Consider the following 20,996-nt stretch of genomic DNA (forward strand, 5'->3'; position numbering starts at 1 on the left):
GTTTCAGCCCCTGGGCAATGAAAGCAGAGGACCCAACCCACCATACCCTCAGCAAACAGGAACTCTGCCCAGGCTGCTATCTGGACCTGATTTAATGATCAACCACTCACTGCTGGCCCCAACCAATGAGCAAAGCCCACAGCCCCAGCTCCCTTAGTTGCTGTGACTTATGATATCCCCCCTTTGTAATCAATTCCCTAGCCGTGGTCAGCAAACTGTGGCTCACGAGCCACATGCGGATCTTAGACCCCTTGAGTGTGGCTCTTCCAGAAAATACTACCTGTGGGCGTGCACATACAGTGCGATTGAAACTTCGTGGCCCATGTGCAGAAGTCGGTTTTCGGTTCTCAAAAGAAATTTCAATCGTTGTACTGTTGATATTTGGCTCCGTTGACTAATGAGTTTACTGACCACTGCCTAGAGGACATCAAGAAATCAACCAGGTGTTAGGCAAGCTCCCCTGTGTCTCTGGGCTTAGCACCATTTCCTTAAATAAACCTGTACTTTCTTTGCTACAAACTCCTGTTGGCATTTTTGAAGGCTTTGATGTGTGCAGGCAAACAAACAAACCCCTTTAATTTAGAAACACTGCTAATTTTGTTGTTCACACTCTTCCCTAAAAAAAACAACACAACAACACACTATAAACTAATTAGGTATGTTAACTGCCTCCTAATTTATCATGTGTGAGTTTTACCACATGTTTTTCAACTACATAATATGTATCAGTCTCCTTGTAATCTCTGGTTATTATTTTTTTAATTATCGGCCACTTAATTTTTAAGACAACACCATGTAGTATTTTAAAAATATATAGAGAAATAGAAACATAGAGGGACAGAGAGATAGAAACATCTGTGAGAGAGAACATAAATCAACTGCCTCCTACACACACCTTACTGGGCATCTAGCCCCAAACCCTGGCACCTGCCCTAACAGAGAATGGAACTGTGACCTCTTGGTTAATGGGTCTATGCTCAACTATTGAGCAACACTGGCTGGGCCATGTAGTATTTTCTATTGTGTTGTGGATTCTCTCTCTCTCCTCCCCCCCCCCCCACCTCCTTGGGCTATAACTCCCATTCTGAATATCAATTTCTATATCAATCAGAATAAACTACATGATAAATTATCTCTAAATTTCAGAGATCTAAAACAACAAAAGTTTATTCCTTGTTCATGATACATGACCATGATAGGTCAATAAAAAGAATGCTCATGGTAGACTCTTGGAGAACCAGGCTAACAGCAGCCACCCTCTTTATTGTCGGATGCTGTGCTAGAGGGAAGAACTTTGAAGGGCTTTGAACTAGCCATTAAATTCTTGGTCCTGAAATGCCCCTTCCATTCACAACTCAACTGGAGTAGAGTATATGGCTCTTCCTAGCCATAAAGAACCTTGGGTGTTCAATCCTATAATGCGCCTAGGAGACAGAAAACCAAAACGGTCTAGTGAATAACATTCATAATATCCTGTTGGTATTCAAAAAGAAAAGATGCTCATTCTTGGAAAAATACACAAAGTATAATGAAGATAATAAAAGTCATTAAAAATCTGCCCTGGTTGGAGTGATTTCCCATACACCAAAAAGGTTGAGGGTTCTATTCCTGGTCAGGGCACATACCTAGGCTGTAGGCTTAATTCCCAAGACAGAGTGTGTATGGAGGAAACTGATACATGTTTCTAGTATCAGTGTGTTTTTCTCTCTCTCTCTCTCTCTCTCTCTCTCTCTCTCTCTCTCTCTCTCTCTCCCTCTCTCTCTCTCTCTCTCTCTCTAACTCTCTCTCTCTCTCAGTCAATTAAAACATATCCCTAGGTGAGGCTTAGAAAAAAGATAATAAAAAAAACCTTCCCGCCGAAACCAGTTTGGCTCAGTGGATAGAGCGTAGGCCTGACAACGGAAAGGTCCCAGGTTCGATTCCGGTCAAGGGCATGTACCTTGGTTGCTCTTTCATCGATATTTCTGACTCTCTATCCCTCTCCCTTCCTCCCTGTAAAAGATCAATAAAATATATATTTTTAAAAATCTTCCCTCAGATATAATGGTAAACATTCTATGTCCTCCCTTATAATCTCTCCCTCCCCCAACTATATCATATTTAATCTTGTGAATATTATTTCCCTATTGTTGTCTATTAAAGTTATTTTCAATTTTTTTTCACATTTATAAGTGCTATGATATTCATTAACCCTGTGTTATCTTGGTGTACAAATATTTTTCTGCAGTTCTGACCTTATTTCAGCTAGGTTGATCTGTTAAAGGATATACATTTTTTTAAGGACCTTAATACCTGTGGCTACAATTGCTTTCTAGAAAGGTAGGCTTCGGTCTGCATTTTGTTAATAGTCCAATAAAAGTCATTGCTCTCTTTCAAACATCAAGTGCTACATCTTTAAAATAAATTTCTTTTTGCCTCACTTTTAGGAATATTCATAATGCATGCCACATCTTATGAAAATAAATGGTTATCAAGATACAAATAACAGATTTTGTGTATTCCAGAAAATGTCAACCAGTTTGATTTTACTTAAGCTGTAAGACAAAGACAAGTACAATGAGATAGGATGCCTTATAACAGGGGCTATCAGACATTGAAATGCTTTTTTTGGTTTGTTTTGGATGCAGATCCAATTGTAAGCTGCTAGAGTTATTTTGGCCACACGTGGAGTCATGCTCCCTCAAGGATAGCTTGGCACTACAGGGGAGGAAAAAGTTTTCCTTAGCCCTTTTAGAGCTCCTGAATCTGGAAATTAAACTGATAAAGACAGGAGAAAAGTATACAAATTTACTTATCATAAATTTTATGTGACACTGGAGCCTTCTATGGAACTAAAAACCAGAATGGTTAAACCTGAAGAGTGTCAAGTTATAGCAAGTGAAAAAAACGATAGGAGAGGGCGGCTATCAGAATGATTCAAACTAGGGTGTTGGCCTGTTCATTCAGATAGTTCTCTGTGTCCCTTAGTATTTGGAGATAAGGGCCCTTCTTCTTTCTGGATAAAGGAGGGCCTGGCTCACAGGAAGGTGTTATGACTTGTTTCTGGGGGCAGGTCAGAAAGCCCCTCTTGCACATGCCATTTCTATATTCCTTCCATTTTAAGTATTCACTATGCCGAGGTGCCATGTCAGCACATGCACCTTGGAATAGTTGCACATATAAGGTTAAGGGTTGCTCTATACCCGGTTCCATGGCACAGAAGGATAGACCTGCATTCCCGGCTAACACTAGCTCTCTCATTACCCCTAGAAAGGATCCCCACTTGGATTATGGGGTTCATGCCCACTTACAGTTAATCTTTGTTCCTATCTCCAGCCTTCGCCACCACTTTTCTACTTTTTTACTTCATAGACGTATCTTTTCTGATTAAGTGGAATTGTACAATATATGGTCTTTGGGTCTGGTTTCCTTCACGTAGCATAAAGTTTTGAACTTCATTTTTCTTGTAGCATGTATCAATATTTCACTCCTTTTTATTGCTGGATAATATTACATTGTACACACTCTATACACACATACTGCATTTGGTTTATCATTTAAACAACTGCTGGTCATTTAGCTTATTTCTACTTTATGACTATTATATAACCTTTGTTTGGACATATTTTCATTTCTCTTGATTTGTTATTTGAGAGTGAATTCCTTTGGTCATATGGTAAATTCATCCTTCATATTTTAAGAAGCTGCTAAACTTGTTTTAAAAGGTGGCTGTAGCATTTTACTTTCCCACCATGTATGAGAGTTCTCATTTATCCATATTCTTGACATTAGTTATCTGTCTTTTTGATTACAGCCATTTTAGTGTGGAGTGTTATCTCATGATGGTTTTATTTTACACTTTTTAATGACTAATGATGTTGAGCATATTATCCACTAATGTAACTTCTTTGATAAAATGACCATTCAATTTTTTGCTAATTTTTAAATTGAATTGTCTTAGTATTTTTGAATTGTAAGGGTTAGCTATATATTCTGGATACAAATACCTTATCCGACTTGCAAATATATATATTTTTCTTTAATATGTCTTTATTGATTTCAGAGAGGAAGAGAGAAGGAAAGATAGAAACATCAATGATGAGAAAAAATCATTGACTGGCTGCCTTCTGCATCCCCCCCATTGGGGGATTGAGCCTGCAACCCTGCAACCCTGCAACCCAAGCATGTGCCCTTGACCGGAATCGAACTTCGGGACCTTTCAGCCCACAGGCCGATGCTCTATTCACTAAGCCAAACTGGCAAGGGCCAATTTGCACATATTTTCATGGTGTTCTTTCATTATAGTGGGATTTATTAGTCAGGGTATGCAAGGTAATATTGCTGAAAAAATTTAGTGGCTTTAAAGGTCAAAGTTTTGTTTTTCATTCCTGTACATTTTGTGGAGGGCCCAGGTAACTCCCTCGTGCAGTTGTGTTCGGTGTGTTCTCAGTGATGCATGTCCTCTTCAGTGCATGAGCACTGAGGCAGAGAGAGCCTTGGAGACTCTTGCACATGCAGTGCAATGCTTCCACCCAAATATAGAAGATATGTCAATTCTTCTCATATTTCATTGGCTGCCTGAGTCATATGAACATGTGTAACCTCAAACACTGAGTGAGTCAGGGCTATTCCTCCAATGTGCCTGAATGGAGAAGAACAAAGAATACTGGTGAACAGGACTAATAGGTATCTCTCTGGGGAAAGACAAGCAAGAAAAAAAAGATACTTTTAGAAAGGGGTGAGTACTATTATGGTGAAATGACAGGATGATGGAATGACAATTAACTGGGGGAAACAGATTTATTTATTTATTTTAAAAAATATGTTTAGCTGAAACCGGTTTGGCTCAGTGGATAGAGCGTCGGTCTGAGGACTGAAGAAGGGTCCTGGGTTCGATTCCTGTCAAGGGCATGTGCCTTGGTTGTGGGCACATCCCCGGTAGGGGGTGTGCAGGAGGCAGCTGATCGATGTTTCTAAGTCTCTATCCCTCTCTCTTCCTCTCTGTAAAAAATCAGAGAGGAAGGGAGAGGGAGAGGAAAAAACATCAATGATGATAGAAATTCTTGATCAGTTGCTTCTTGGACACCCCCCCACTGGGAATTGAGCCCCAAACCCTGGCCACGGAATAGAATCTAATCGTGATCTCCAGGTTCATAGATTAATGCTCAACCACTGAGCCACATCAGCAATACTGGAGGGAAACACATTTAGACTAGGTGATCAGAAACAGTGTTTCTAAAGAGGGGTCATTTGCGCTAAGATTCCAATGACAGGAAGCAGCCAGTTGAATGAGGATCAGGCAGGAGCTTTCCAAGCCTGGAAACAGAACCAAGGCCAGGAAGAGCCCCAGTGAGGCACTTGTGTGGTTGGAACAGAGGCAGGAAGGACATTTCTAGGAGATCTGGCCAAAGGAAACAGATCAAGGCCATTTTGCTTTCCTGTTGAGGAATGTAAATCTCATTTAAAGTGCAAAGAGTTTAAATAGAAACTAAAGCTGATTTACATTTAAAAATGCTATTCTGGGTGTGGTTATCCAGGAAGAATTGAAGGGGAACAAGACTATCTCTGGAGGGTAGAGGTGGCCTTGGAGGTGCTGTGTAGCTTAGACTATACCAGTGTTTTTCAACCTTTTTTGGGCAAAGGCACACTTGTTTCATGAAAAAAATCACGAGGCACACCACCATTAGAAAATGTTAAAAAATTTAACTCTGTGCCTATATTGACTATATATAAAGTAATTCTCTTGAATAGGAATCAAATAAACACAAAGAAAGTATTTTATAATTACTTTATTATGAAATATTAAGTAAACAAAATAGTGAAAAATTATAAAATTCTTGTCTTGTCTGCACCTACGGCACACCAGGCAACATCTCGCGGCACAGAACAGCGGTTGAAAAACGCTGGACTATACTAATTGAGCGGAGGGAAGGAGAAATCAAGGAACGCCTGTGAGCCTGAGCTTGCGCTCCCCAGTAGGTATTGCTGAATAGTAAATAGTGTAAATATTTCCTGAGGGGGAAGAAAGGGAGGACCGAGAGTTCCGTTTGAGCTTGTTAAATTTCATATGATTATTAGACTTTGAAGTGAGCATTTAATATAGGTATCTGAAGGTGAACTATAAATTGGGGATTTCATATAGAATTTATATTATTTTACAATCTTCATAGCCTTAGGGTGGATCCACTTTTAAAACAATTATGTGAAAAAAAACACACCTCAAAACAATTATGTGTATTACAAGAAACAGACAACTAAAATGTCTACAATATCTTAGTGTTGCTTGTGCACTGTAACATCAGTGCAATCCTGAAAGTGAAATTGCTAAGTTTATGCGCATGCTTTAGATTTTTTTTTTTTTTTTTGCATTTCACATTTTTGAAAGGGGCCCAAATCCTCAGTAATGTTTGCACCTATCTAGGCTTGCAGCTCTGGCCAACATTGGATATTAGCACACTTTACTTTTTGCCAATCTAATCGTAGAAAACAAGGGATCTCATATTTCCATTTGTATTTTTTTACTTAAGAGTAAATCTGAGCTTCTTCTTATGTGCCTTTGCCTTCTTCATGCTCTTTGACTTTGAAGCTGTGTTGGTGGGTCCCCGGGGTCCTCCCAGGTGCCAGACTCGGGTCCGGGTTTGGCGGGATCAAGACGCTGAGCTCGCAGTGGGCAGGGGTGCGCCTTTCCTCCTGCGCCCTGCGCGCCGGGCCGGGGTCTGGGCGGGTGACAAGGGGAGGCCCGGAGGAGCCGCGGAGAGAGGGGGGCTGGGGAGGCGTAGGAAGGACCATCAGCTCCCATCGAGGCCCCGGCAGACCCGGGAATCCCCGAATTCCCTCGGGGGCCCCTGGCTTCCCTCCCGAGTGGTTTCAAAAGTTGAGAAACTCTCGGGGGTTCCGGCCAGCGCCCTGGTGCCGCGTGGTCTCCAGCGAGCGGGGGAAAGTAAAACCGAAACCTGCCGCCGGCCCGCCCCGCAGCCCGCGCCCTCCAGGTTCCGGCCCGCCGACCGCCCAGCGCCCATCCTGCTCCGCCATGGCAAGTGGCTTTTGCTTCGGATTTTGCAGGGCAGGGTCGCCTCCGGGCCGTCGCTAAGGGCCGCTAGAAGGACGCGGTGCCCAGTGGGGGCGGGCGAGGGTCCCTAGAAGGATGGGGGCCCGGTGGGGGCGGGCGAGGGCCCCTAGAAGGATGGGGGCCCGGTGGGGGCGGGCGAGGGCCCCTAGAAGGATGGGGGCCCGGTGGGGGCGGGCGAGGGTCCCTAGAAGGCTGGGGGCCCGGTGGGGACGGGCGAGGGCCCAGGGCTCGGGGTGGGGAGAGCCGAGCGCCCCGGAGGCACCCCGCCAGCCAAGGCCTCCGCGTCCCTGCACCTGCCCGGGGACCTGTGCGCCCCGGGGCGGAGGCTCCCTCCAAAGGGCGGGCGGGCCGCCTCCGTTCCCAGCGCCGTCGCCAGGGACTCGGCTGTGCCGTCGGGGAGTCGCTTCGCCGGCCGCGATGGGGCTTCACTGTGGTTCCTCCTACCATCCCCCCGCCTGGTGAACAAGAGCCGAGGGAGTTACCCAGCGAGGGAGGCCGGGGTTTCCTTTTGAATAGGGCCGGACCGAAGGCTGTCAGCCAGGGACGCGAGCTGGGAAGGCATCCAGATGGCTGTCTTGTATGCATTTAGTGAGGATTCTCTCTTGTGGCCTCAGTTCTTTCGCTGGACAAGGGATCTGTGTTTGCACCCTCTGTGTTGTGCTGGCTAGCAAGAACAGCTAGCAAATTCAAGAGGTAGCCAGCCTTCCATCAAGCGTTTGAAAGCAGTGGCAGGGCCCCGAATTCTCACTTAGATTTGCCAGGGCCCCGGAAATGCCCAAGCAGTATGAGAAGCAGGTGTGGTTTTCTTTACTGCAGTGACAACAAACAACTGGTTTTAAGAAAATAAAAATAAACAGGTGCCATGGATGGATCTAATTCCCTTCCCCCAACGACTTAAAAATAAATTCAGTTTTTCTTTATATCTTTTTTGTTTCTGACACGATGGCCAGAATCTCTTAAATTATATCAGCGATACAGGGAACATGCCATCACCTTAATACGTCCTGGCTAAGATGCTGTTCTTGTTTCAAAATCCTGTGTCTCTGAGGTGACTCTGGAAAAGGCTCTCGCCAAAGACACCTCTTTACCTTATGGGGATGGAAGAGATTAAGAGCTATCAGGGAGAAGTTCCTTTGATTTCAAAGATAAGTTAAATGTAGACACTTGAATAAAGAAATACGGTGTGGCATTAGTGTTGGTGAGGGTAGAGGCTAGGTGAGGTTTTTTGAATTTAAATTGAAAGTTTTTCGTTGACATTGGCAAAGAGCAAAAAAGAAGTTAATTCACTAGTCATGTGCCCATTGAAGACGGTGTGGACTCTTAACAGCCAGATGTATGGTAATGAAGACAAGTCTCCTGTGAAGTAAAATTCCCTGAGCATCTGACAAATCTCTCTCTCATTTTGTCCACTGTTAGGAAGACCTATTTTGGGGTACTTACATCTTACCACTTGCAGCTGAGATGGAGGAACACGTTGACATGTTTTTACTGTTCAGAAGCTGTTTTCCGCCATTAAATACCTCCCATCCCTGGCTGGATGGCTCGGTTGGTTGGAGCATTGTCCTGTTTACCAAAAGGTTGCCAGGTTCGATTCTGGTCAAGACACATACCTAGGTTTCAGGTTCCATCTTAGCTCTGGGCAAGTAGGCCCAATCAATGTTTGTTTTTGTTTTTTCTCACCCCCTTCCTCTCTAAAAAAATCAATAAAAACATAGTCTAGGATGAGGACTAAAAAAAAAAAAAAAAGAAGTACTTTCCATAGTAACCAGTCAATAGATTATTATGAGTTCCCTTTCCAGGAGATATTCCTTCTGTTTTATGTGTCTCAACCTGAGCCATTTTCATCCCCGCCCTTTTTAAGGTGCCTTTGGGATAGACAGGACACTGTGTGTGTATACTTAGACTATGAACTTGACCTGGGAGGTCAGTAGTAGTTTGCCTGTTATCCCCAGTGAAGTCCTACTCTGAGTACAGAGTTCTTTCAGCGGAGAGCCCACAACATCTCTGTGATCTGTTAACCATTACTCAGGCCCGTGAGCCATGCTGTCCTTCCTGGGGGTAAGTTAGGAGGGATTATGTCTGAGCTCTGGTACAGTCAAGCCAGGGGCCACCTATACGCACTGGGCAGGGAAGCTTATGGGTCCACTTCCCTAAATAGACTGGGGACAAATTAAGACATTAAAATAGAAGCCCCTTAACTTGATAATACAACAAGTTCAAAGCGAGTGAGCCCAGGGAAGGACCTACTGGTAGCTGGTACTCTGTGCCCAGGGTGGTGGCAGGGTCTGCAATGGCAGATACGCTTAGTCGTTCAATTCCACCTCACATATGTGCTTGGAGGCAGGATTTACTCCACTGCAGCCCTAGTATTATTGCCAGGGTTTTATTTATTTATTTATTTATTTTTTAATAGCGACTTTTTCTTGATTCTGACAAAAAAGTAGGGGATGTGTTTCTTATTGGCTTATGTATTTTGGACTCTACAATCAAAACACACAGCCATCTCCAAATGAATGTATTTTGTGGTTAGCATGGCTTTAAAAAAAATGATTTCAGAGAGAGAGAGAAAGAGAGAGAGAGAGAAATCAATGATGAGAGAGAATCATTGATTGGCTGCCTGCTGCATGCCCCCACTGGGGATGGAGCCTGAAAACCCAGGCATGTGTCCTGACCAGGAGTCAAACGGTAACCTCCTGGTTCATAGGTCAAAACTCAACCACTGGGCCACACCACCTAGGGTTAGCTTGACTTTTTAAAAAAATTTAATTTTAATTCAAATGTGTCTTTTTTGATATTTTCCTTTGTGCCTTCTGTTATTTTTAGGCATTTCTAAAATCAGACAAATATTAACCAATGTTTTCCATGTATAAAAATAAGATTCACTTTTTACATTTAACTCTCGAATTCTTATGTGACCCTATAATCAATCTATCTATCATCTATCTATCTATCTATCTATCTATCTATCTATCTATCTATCATATCTAATCACGTGCACTGGTACATTTGTTGAGTAAATTAGCCTCTCCTACTGGTATGCGATGTTGCCTATATTAAGTAGAATCTTACATATTTTAAAGAGCATCCTATTATTTCTCTTACAGGCATCAGTTCTGAATAGTAAGGAATCCAAAGCTTCTGAAAGAACGGTTGTAGTTGCTGGTCTGCCGGTTGGCCATTTTAATGATCGATCACTGACCACATTAGTGAAGAGACACTTCCAAGATACCAAGAATGAAGGCGGAGTTGTTGAAAATGTGATATATCCAACAAGAACCAAAGGAGTTGCATATGTAACATTCAAAGAAGAAAAAGGTATTTCTAAATCAAATTTCTGTAATCTTAGAAATGCTTCTGCAAAGAATTAAAAATTGAATTTCATTAAGATGAATCATGGGATTGGTAAAGTTTAAAGTGACTTCAAAAAAGTATTCTATTCTAAACATAAAAGTGGCACAATATTGCACTAGCAAGAATATATGTGGAAATTTCTGTGGCTGGTGTGGCTCAGTTGGTTGGGTGTTGTCTCCAGCACCGAAATATTTCTGGTTCAGTTTGCAGGGCACATGCCTGGGTTGCAGGTTCAATCCCCCATAAGGGAATACAGGCCGCAGTGGGTGTATGTTTTGCTCTCACATTGATATTTCTCCCTCTCCCTGCCCCTTCCTCTCTCTATATCCTCAGAGAAAAAATTAGAAAGAGATACATGAAGTGATGGTATCTAAAGCCATGAATCACCCAAGAGGTGGGTGTTGGTTAGCAAAGGGATTTGAGGCCTGAGATATAAGCATGCCAACATCTAGAAAATTGGAGGAAAAGGAGAATTAGCAGAAGAGACTGAGCAGGTCAGCCAGTGAATAAGAGGAAAAGCAGACAATGTGGTATTCTGGATTTAAGAAGGTGAAGTCTCCTGTAGGCCATAATTAATATAGTGAGAGATTAACTTTTTGGTCTTTATTTTCTAGTCATATATAACTGTGTGTTTTTTAAAGTCTGATTAGGATCATATTTACACAAATGAATTTTAATGTATTAAAAGTAGAAGGGAAACTATTAAAAGTTGAATTTAATTTAGAGGAAAAATATAGAAAAAAATTTCAGGCATTCTAACTAATAGAGTTGTACATCTCTAACATTATTATTTAAAAACTAGTGGCCCAGTGCACAAAATTCGTGCACGGAGGGAAGGAGTTCTCTCAACCCGCCTATATCCTCTCCAATCGGGGACCCACAGGGGTCAGGCCTAGACTGGCATTGGGACATCCCTTTTTCAATCTGGGACCACTGGCTCCTAACTGCTCACCTGCCTGCCTGCCTTATTGCCCCTAATTGCCTCTGCCTGCCTGCCTGATCACTCCCAACTTCTCTCTGCTGTCAGCCTGGTTCCCCCCCAGCTGCCCTCCCCTGTTGGCCTGATCTTGCCCCCAGCTGCCCTCCCCTGCTGGCTTGTTTTCCCAACTTCCATCCCATGCCAGCCTGATCTTGCTCCCAACTGCCCTCCCCTGCCAGCCTGATCTCACCCACAATGGCCCTTCTCTGCTGGCCAATTTGGTTCTGATTGGTTGGTTTCTATGCCAGTCAGCGTCAAAAGCTCTGCTTTCTAGGCAGCCATTGGCTCCTCACTCTTCACCCAGATTTGGTTCTGATTGGTTAGTTTCTATGCCAGTCAGAATTTCTGGGCCTATCAACGGGGCCTGACTAGAAAAGCAGGGCTGATCAGCAGCCCTGGTGGAGGCCTGGAGAGAAATGGAGATATGGCTGCCTGCCAGACTGGGAGAGAAAGAGAGAGGCAAGTGCTGATCAAAAGCTGCCACAGAGGCAATGGATCAGTCCCTGCTTCTTTCTTTAGGCCTCTCTCGTCCTGATTTTCAGCCCCCTCAGCCGTCAGTGCTGGGACTGCGCCTGCAGCGGAAGCAGTCAGCACTGGGTTGTAGTCAGTGCTGCAAGTCTGACTTCCAGTTGTCTGAGCCTCAGTTGTTACTGGACATTATGACATTATTAGGGTTTTTTATATTAGGATATTTTTATTGATTTTGGAGAGGAAGGGAGAGAGAGAGAGAGAGAAACATCATTGATAAGAGAGCGTCATTGATTGTCTGCTCCCTGCACAACCCCTAATGAGGATCAAGCCCATAACCTGGGCATGTGCCCTTGACTAGAATTGAACCTGGGACCCTTCAATCTCGAGGCCAACACTCTATCCATTAACCAGCTAGGTGTCTATTATTATTATTTAAAATAATTATTAGTGTATCAAGGTACAAACACTTCAGATGGCACTGTTTCCACTTAGTTGCAGAGAATGTCATCAGAAAAAAGAACCACTATCTAGCAGTGAAGATTGGACCCACTCAACTCACAGTCTCTCATTTCAGTGAAAAGGTAAGGTGTGACGCTGAGGGCTGGCTGGTCGTCTTGCATCCCAGTTTTCTGCCAAGTGTTCCCTACGAAGGAGCCACAAGGCTCTGTTATCACATGATTTGGAAAGAAAATGCAAACTCCTTAACCTGAGTCAGTGTTAAAGGCCAACCTTATATCTTAAAAAAAAATTTGATTACTGCTTGGTCTGTTTTTGTGTTTCTATATGTCCCATGAGATGCTTTTAAAGTGATAGTGAGCTTTTATGCTCTCATGGATGATGTCAGGTATCTACCTAAAAATTCATTTTGGGGGGAAAAACAAAAAACCAATGAACATTAAAAAAGAAGCTTTGAAGGTACAGGAAAGGAAGAAATCAGAGGAAAAGTTAAAATTCAAAGCATTGCTTTAAACGTTTTATTCTGTAAGAAACCCAAGCTTCTGTGCAGGCATCTGATGAACTTGAAACTTGGGGGCTGTCTAGGGGGACCACAGAGCAGAACCAGAGCAGTGTATATCTGTGGGTTCTACTTAAGACTTTGTTTCAAAAAAGCATTCTGATGTTAACAAATATTTAGCCAGCGCTGTTTTGGGGAATGCAGTGAGGGACTGCGCAAATCCCAAAGTGAACATTGTGGGTTATGGGTTTGTGGGGTCCCTTTGATGGGCTGCTATGGCGCAAGAAGCCAGTCTGTGCTAGGGAATTGGGGACTGGTGTAGGGTAGCTGTTGCAGAGACAGTGGCAGACAAAGATTGTGTTCATGCTGTCTGCTCCAGGAGGCAGTGCTGTTTTAATTTCTCTCTCTTTTATTTTAGGTCTTGATCTCTGTAAATGCTACTCTTGATCTCTCTGTTTTTCGAGGTCAATTCATTCTGGAAAGTCTGGTTAGGGAGCTGCAAAAGAAAATTCCAAGTTTACGCTTCAGTCCTTTGGGTCAAAATGGAAGAATCTCCGTTCAAGGATCGTTTCTGGCTGTCAGGAAGCTCAAAGAATCTTTGCTACTTAAAGCGAGTTCTCTTTTAGAAAAAAACAGGAGTTGTATCAGTGAGGGGGAAAAGAGGAGTAGACAGAGCCCCAGAAAGAATCTACTGAGAAGTAATAACGCTTTTCCGTCACCCAGGTCCCCAGTACCCGAGACTGCTAGGCATGGAGAGACTGCCAGATGTGGGGAGACGCTTGTTCTCGATACAGATGTTTTTCTGTACCTGAAAAAGAAGAGCAGCTTTTATGAAAGGACTTTGAAAAAATATCATGTTCTATGTCAGGAGAGGGTGGAAGGTGAAATCACCACAATTTGCATAAAAAATGATTTGCAGCCAAACCATGAAAAACTTGCAAAAGAATGCATTGAGAAATATTCACACGCTCTTCACTTTGAGCTTATAAAAGAGACTTTTGACTTGAAAGGAAAGGAAAGGAGAGAGAGAGGAAATATTGAGCTGGCATGTGAACAACTAAGTTCGAAGTACAATCAGGAACTTCTGATTAATTTTAACAGGACACACATTGATGTGATAGGACCTTCTTCTGCCGTTCACACATTTAAAAAGGAGGTCTTGAAATTCATAAGGCAAACAGTGAGGTGATAGAATCTCAGCAATAGAGCTGATAATGGCTGCTGCTTTTCTGTACTGAGCAGTTAGGATGCCATGCCATTTTATCTCATTTAGTCCTTGAGACCGTCCTTCATTAGAGGCATTGCTATCCTCATGTTTTAGGCCCGCAGTGTTTCCCAAACTTTTGACATATGTGTACCCCTTCTATAATTTTTGTAACGCTGAGTACCCCTCGTACTCATGAGAACATAGAATTAAGCACAGCTAAGCACGGTGCAGTGCATATCCCCACCAAACTCCGGTGCAACGTACGCGTACCACACTTTGGGAAACACTGTTAAAGGAACTAGGCTTTGGAGAGGTTAAAACACTTGTCTGAGGTTATCTAGCTGGCGGGGAATGTGGCTGGGATTAAACCTAATCTATGTGATTACAAAGATAATATCTAAAGTATAAAACTTTGAAGAAATCTCACTTTGTCTGAAACCCCAAATTCTTAGAAAAGGAAGTAGCTTAAATTCTAATATTCGAGAAGTTCAGATGATGATGATGATGATGATGATGGTTATATTGGCAATTTCTTAGCATTTACAACCTTTATTCTAAATAGAATAAGGATGCTGGCAAGCCCTGGCCAGGTAGTTCAGTTGGTTAGTGCATCATGCAGATATATTAAGATTTCAGGTTTGATCCCCAGTCAGGGCACATACAGGAATCAACCAGTGAATGGATGAATGGATAGAGCAACAAACTGATATTTCTCTCTCTCCTCCTTTCTCTTTAAAAATCAATAAAAAAATTTAAAAAATGTTGGCAAAAGTCACTTGAGAAGCTACTTTCTCAAAATCAATCAAATAAAAAATTTAAGAAAATAATGCTTGCAAAAGTCACTTGGGAAGTCTTTCTGATGAAAGTTAAATTATTACTTGACTAAATCCCATTGGTATGAGGCTACTAGATATATGGAACATTTTTATCTAGCCTAACTACTTATATAAAATGTTGGTTCTGTCATACAGATAGTGAAGCACCTTTTTTTCTTTATCCCCCCCTTTTATAATTGTATTGTTAAAGCAACAGCATTTGAGGAGTTAGATCATAGATGATAAAAATAATAACATGGGTACTGGCACTGTCAGAGGGAACACTTTGTAAAGCATATGATTGACCACTATGCTGTACACCTAACACCAACACAAAGTAATACTAAGAGCAAACTGTAATTGAACAATAAAGTCAGTTTTCACATATGGAACTAAGAGGAAAGTAAATCAAATGAAACAATATAAAAAGAATAACAAATACTACTTGCCAGGCTTAATTTTAAGGGCTTTACATATCTTCATTCGGTTCTGACAGCAACCCTATGATGTGCTGTGTTATGTCCTTTTCACAGATGAGGAAACAAGTGTACTGACGTAATGTAACTTGTCTGTGCTCTTAATTTACTGTGCTCCCCCCTTTTATAGGACGAGTCTCCTACTACTCTACTAAAGAATTGAGAAGTCTTCCTTAAAAATGAGAGAGGATTTGAAAATTCTTTAGTGAGGAAGGGAAGCCGGGGCTCCTAAGTCATCGAGTTGTATGACTACCCTGTATTTAACTTTGGATTAAGCCAGTTTTAAGTGGCGGGGCCACTGCAGAGACCCTCCTAGGATAATAAAGTGTATACATCTCGCATAGCTCTAATAAACAATCATGCTTATCATGATTGGAATTGTTTATATCAGAAAAGATGAAGAAAAACCTCCATATGCTTTCATTTTTCTCAGCTACCAAAATCACAAATATGTAAGTAATTCCTATTTCTTTAAACACATTTTTTTTTCTGTATGGGTAAACACTTATCACGGGAAATTTGCTATTTATATTGAGTGCCCAATAAACTATCTTCAAGAAGTTTGTCTCAGCCCTAGCTGGTTTGGCTGAGTGGATAGTGTTGGCCTGTAGACTGAAGAGTCCCAGGTTCGATTGTGGTAATGGGCATGTACCTTGGTTGCGGGCACATCCCCCGTGGGGGATGTGCAGGAGGGAGCTGATCGATGTTTCTCTGTTTCTAACTCTATCCTCCCTTCCTCTCTGTAAAAAAAAAATTGATAAAATATAATTAAAAAAAGAAAAAAATTTGTTTCAGTTTGGGTCCAATCAGGAGAGACTGCACACAAAACTTTGAATAGGGAAAGTGTAATATGAAGAGTTCCTAACTATTGTATAATAGGGCATTGAACTAATGGATTGACGAGCAAGAAATAAAGAGAACTAGAAAATATAGGAATAAAAGATATAAGGAGCAGTTTAAACAGCAACCAAGGAAGAACTCAGCCCCCTCCGAGAGGCAGTTCTTGCTGGAGGGCTTGTACTAGGGCCGGGGTCGGCAAACTCATGAGTCTACAGAGCCAAATACCAACAGTACAATGATTGAAATTTCTTTTGAGAGCCAAATTTTTTAAAGTTAAACTTCTTCTAATGCCACTTCTTCAAAATAAACTCGCCCAGGCCATAGTATTTTGTGGAAGAGCCACACTCAAGGGGCCAAAGAGCCGCATGTGGCTTGCAAGCTGCAGTTTGCTGACCATGCTTTATCATGCTTATCATGCTAGGGGACCTTGCTGAAAATCCATCCTTTAGGGAGTATCTCACCAAAGGCATTCCATTACAAAATGGCTAAAGGGGTTGTTGGGATGGCAACACTGGAGAGGCTGCCCATGGTGCATAAGCCTGATGGTGGAGCAGCGCCCATAATTCAGAAGCTGGTGCTGGGAGAGCTGGATCCGGGGCAGCCTGTCTGTTGAAATACACTGAAACAGAAAAGAAAGACCTTTCCCTTGCAGTGTCTCTCTGGCGCCCTCTGCTGATAAAGCTTAGATCCTGTCAGATACAAAAGAAAAATCTTTCAAGGGACCAGATAAATTTAAAAAAAAAAATAAATCTTTATTGTTCATATTATTACAAATGTTCCTCTTTCCCCCCGCCCCCCTCCATTGCTCTCCTTCACCAGGTTCCCACCCCAAAATTATATGAATTGCTGAAGGTGGTTCTTTCAGAAGAGAAAGTAAATAAAGATAAAAATTATGAACAACAAATATGTAACTATCAACCAGATCTATTTTTACAGACTATGCACTTAAGATGGATTTAAAGCTGACTCAGTAAATTAATAACTGGAAGAGTTATATTTGATACCCACAAGGCTTTCATTATTACCAGATATTGAATACGAACAGAAAAGTCTTTCAACAAAGAACTGGATCAGAATAATGAATCTCATTCCATGATTTGATATAAATTAAATACTCATTGGATTTAAAGGAACTCGTACAGCATCTTTTGCTTGAGAAGATGATATATCTCAGGTGTTTTTAGATATGGCTGTCCATGTCAGAGTTTATTTAACAGCACTCTTCTTATAATATGCTGGCTGTGTAACCAATTTCCATCCTTAACCCGCCCCCCCCCCCAAGCCCCCCCAAGAAGAAGTACTGATTTTTATTAAAATTTACTTTTGAGTGTTACTGATATCCAGGCAAATGATGTGAATTTCATCTTTTTATCAGGCCTAAATCCTGTTGTATGTCTGCCATTGAGAGAAAAACCTACCATTTAATTAGATAACAAGCTGATACTTTTCAGATTCAGAGGCTGCAGGTAGTGAAGAGAGCCATTACCAATGTTTAAAAGGATGCAGGAGTTTGAGATCATGATGTACAAAGGAGAAGAGTGGGAGGAAGGGTGCTTAGGCATTTGGGTAAGAAACTCATTCAAAAAATTTTTGCTACTAAAACCGGTTTGGCTCAGTGGATAGAGCATCGGCCTGCGGACTGGAAGGTCCCAGGTTCGATTCCGGTCAAGGGCATGTACCTTGGTTGCAGGCACATCCCCAGTAGGGGGTGTGCAGGAGGCAGCTGATCCATGACTCTCTCTCATCGATGTTTCTAACTCTCTATTTCTCTCCCTTCCTCTCTGTAAAAAATCAATAAAATATATTTTTTTAAAAAGAAATTTTTGTTGATCTCATCCTGCTGTGCTCTGAAGACACAGAGGAGCATAAGATAGAAATATCCACTGACTCAGAAGTGTAGCAGAGAAGGCCATTTCCTGAAACAAGCCATTTCAGCAGGTTGGCTGTAGAAGTAGTTGGCTTTGGGTGTATGTGTGTGTGTGAATTCTCTCTGAGTCATTTCCAACTTATTGGCATAATTTTCATACAAAAAGACAGTGTATGTTCAAGTTTTCTTTACCTTAGTATTGAGGAGTAAACTATTAGAATGACAAAACTGGTTCAAAAAGAACACAAGAAATGGAATTAAAAAGATCACTGGAGAAAAGCATTGCTAACCTGGGAACAGAACTGATCGATGTCCTGTAATGCTATAAAATTGTGATTTGGGAGATTATTTTTGCTGCTAAACAGAAAAGAAAATATTCACACTTTATTGATCTTTTTTAGGAATTAAATTTATGACCTTATAGAGTCATAAAATGTCCTCAACCTAATCAATGGTGATGTTAACTTACATTCCCCAAAAGGAATGACCCACCAGGGGGTTGTCTAGCATGGTCTATCTAATTACCTTTTGCCTTATTTCTGTGTTTTGAGTTATTTTCTTTTTTTATTTCTTTTAAAAAATATATTTTATTGATTTTTTACAGAGAGGAAGAGAGAGGGATAGAGAGTTAGAAACATCAATGAGAGAGAATCATTGATCAGCTGCCTCTTGTACACCCCCTACTGGGGATGTGCCCGCAACCAAGATACATGCCTTGACTGGAATCAAACCTGGGACCTTTCAGTCCACAGGCCAACGCTCTATCCACTGAGCCAAACCAGTTTCTACTTGAGTTACTTTCTTTAACAAGGGTCAGGTGAAGCTTCCCAGAGGCTGAGAGAAGGGCGAGGAGGGAAGACAATTCAGCATTTGGTTTGGCAGAAGAGTATACCAAGTTTAGGGATGGCTGAATTTTTTAAAAAGATTTTCTAAAATTGATTTCAGAGAGTAAGGGGGAGGGAGAGAGAGAGATAAAAACATCAATGATGAGAGAGAATCATTGATCGACTGCCTCCTGCATGCCCCACACTAGGGATCAAGCCCACAACCCGGGCATGTGCCCTTGACTGGAATTGAACCCATGACCCTTCAGTCCACAGGCTGATGCTGAGCCAAACCAGCTAGGGCAGGATGGCTGAATTTTGACAGCTTAGTTTTTACAACTTTTGTTTGATGGACAGGATTCCTCAGTTTCTCAATAGGAGACTCAAAAGGTGTAAGGAAATGTCTAATTTGCTCTGTGAATTTCTCTTTGTAAACCATGTAGTGACAATGTATCGATATACAGTTTTAAAAAAAAATAGTAATTTAAGGAACTTCATTTTCCTGCCTGGATTTTATTATTCTTGAACAATTTCTGGTGTGAATCCTGGCCAAGGAAGATAACCCTTTCACTTCAGTGGGCTCTCTTCCATGGTCTCTACTGACCCATCTCTCTCATTTTTCTCCTCTTCCAACAGAATGATTCTGGGGAAGTTCTCCACCCTTCTGGCCTCAGTGTTCTCAGCTGTAACCTAGTTTACAGGGCTATTGTGAGTTTTAGAAATATGTTAAGGGAATAGGTGTTCCAAAACAGTAGTTATCATTTGAAGAACTTGGTAATACCAACACCCAAGAAGGCTCCCTATGCTTGGAATGTCTAATCTCATAGCTGGCACCAACATGGTACTCAAGCTAGAAAACAGGAAGTCAGCCAAGGAGGGAGCTGGGGGTGTGTAGCTGATCATACCTTGTCAAACAGGCTTCCTCCAATCACAAGCCTTATTGTTACTGATGTCAGCTGATGCTGTAATTGGAGGTAAAGGTGGAGAATGCACAGATGCAACAGGGACAGGAGTGTTCTGAGCCCATAAAGATGTCAAAAAATAAAAAGATAAATAATGGTAATCGATTCTCTTAATCTGCAAAATTCAAACTGGATGTAATCAGCTATGCAAAATAGCATAGAAATAGAGCTGCAGAGAGATCATTTGGACCTTCTCCCACTGAGTGTATGATCAGATAATGAGGAAAACAGGAATAACAACTCTTTAAGATGCCAAAAAAGAAGAAGGCCTTAAGAGCAATACCAGTAAAATGTTTAAAATATTGATTTCTTAATTTTGGGTTGGAAAAGTTGGGGGAGTCTTAAACATGGGAGCACCTTAGACACGGAAAAATAGGCAGCTCTGTGTCAGAAAAACACTGTATATGCCAGATATACAGTGTAGCTTGATAGATTGAAGACTGAATTTTAGCAACACTGCTTACTAGCTTGACATGATATTCTTTCAGTTTTCACATCTAAAACATGGAAATGATAACTATGGCCACATAAGATTTTGTGATAATAAGGTGAAACCCTAAGCCTGTCCCGACCTGCGGGGCAACAGTGGGTGTACGCAGGAACCACCTAAGAGAATGAAACAAATAAGGAACGCGAAAGAATGGAGGCAAGACAAGGTTCTGATCAAGCCTCGACTTTATTCTTTGAAATAGCTGTATATATACAGCAGAAACAAAGGGGGCAGGGTTGCCTATGCAGAGGGGTCTTTGGCAGTGTATAATTGGTTTAGGCACTGAGTGGCAAAGTGGTAAGGTATCTGGCAACACAGGATTGGCTAACTGCCAGGGCGGCGTAACATTCCAAGGTGTAACATTCCAAGGCTGGGCTATCTATGGGGGAGGATTAGGAAGGAGAAGTTGCAAAGATGCTAAGCGGCAGGTTAATCTTATCTTCTGGCCAAACCCTCAGGGCACCGCATAACTTGTGCTAGAAGGAACTTAATTCTATTTCCTTAAGACGAAGTTGCGTGTCTCAACTTTGATGGCTCCCAACATGAGCCTGGGACTTGTTTCCTTGTAGCAAATGGAAACCATTCTTATCATTCCTGTCAATTGTAGGAGAGAATGTGCCACATAGTTCAGAGCAAATATCTCTTGATATAAAAGCCTACTATGCTAATTGTCCCTCTGACTGTTTGGTTGTTCAACCAGTCACTATGATG

General features: G+C 41.9%; 1 protein-coding gene across 1 annotated transcript; it reads left to right on the plus strand.

Moving 5' to 3' along the window:
- Nucleotides 1-6,703: 6,703 nt before the first annotated feature.
- RBM43 (RNA binding motif protein 43) lies at nt 6,704-14,126 on the plus strand. The gene is made up of 4 exons (XM_036421422.2): nt 6,704-7,012; nt 10,153-10,363; nt 12,342-12,430; nt 13,223-14,126. Exons 1-4 carry the CDS (start codon nt 7,010-7,012, stop codon nt 13,991-13,993), a joined length of 1,074 nt encoding a protein of 357 aa, XP_036277315.1. The 5' UTR covers nt 6,704-7,009; the 3' UTR covers nt 13,994-14,126.
- The last annotated feature ends 6,870 nt before the right edge of the window (nt 14,127-20,996 follow it).

The sequence above is a fragment of the Pipistrellus kuhlii genome, unplaced genomic scaffold, assembly GCF_014108245.1.
Source record: "Pipistrellus kuhlii isolate mPipKuh1 unplaced genomic scaffold, mPipKuh1.p scaffold_m20_p_7, whole genome shotgun sequence".
Taxonomy (NCBI): Eukaryota; Metazoa; Chordata; class Mammalia; order Chiroptera; family Vespertilionidae; genus Pipistrellus; species Pipistrellus kuhlii.

What these genes read in the sequence shown, in the direction of transcription:
- RBM43 (XM_036421422.2), top strand. An exon ending in AACATTCAAAGAAGAAAAAG is followed by an intron (nt 10,364 to 12,341) that starts GTATTTCTAAAT and finishes GTTTCCACTTAG; the next exon opens with TTGCAGAGAATGTCATCAGA. An exon ending in TCTCTCATTTCAGTGAAAAG is followed by an intron (nt 12,431 to 13,222) that starts GTAAGGTGTGAC and finishes CTTTTATTTTAG; the next exon opens with GTCTTGATCTCTGTAAATGC.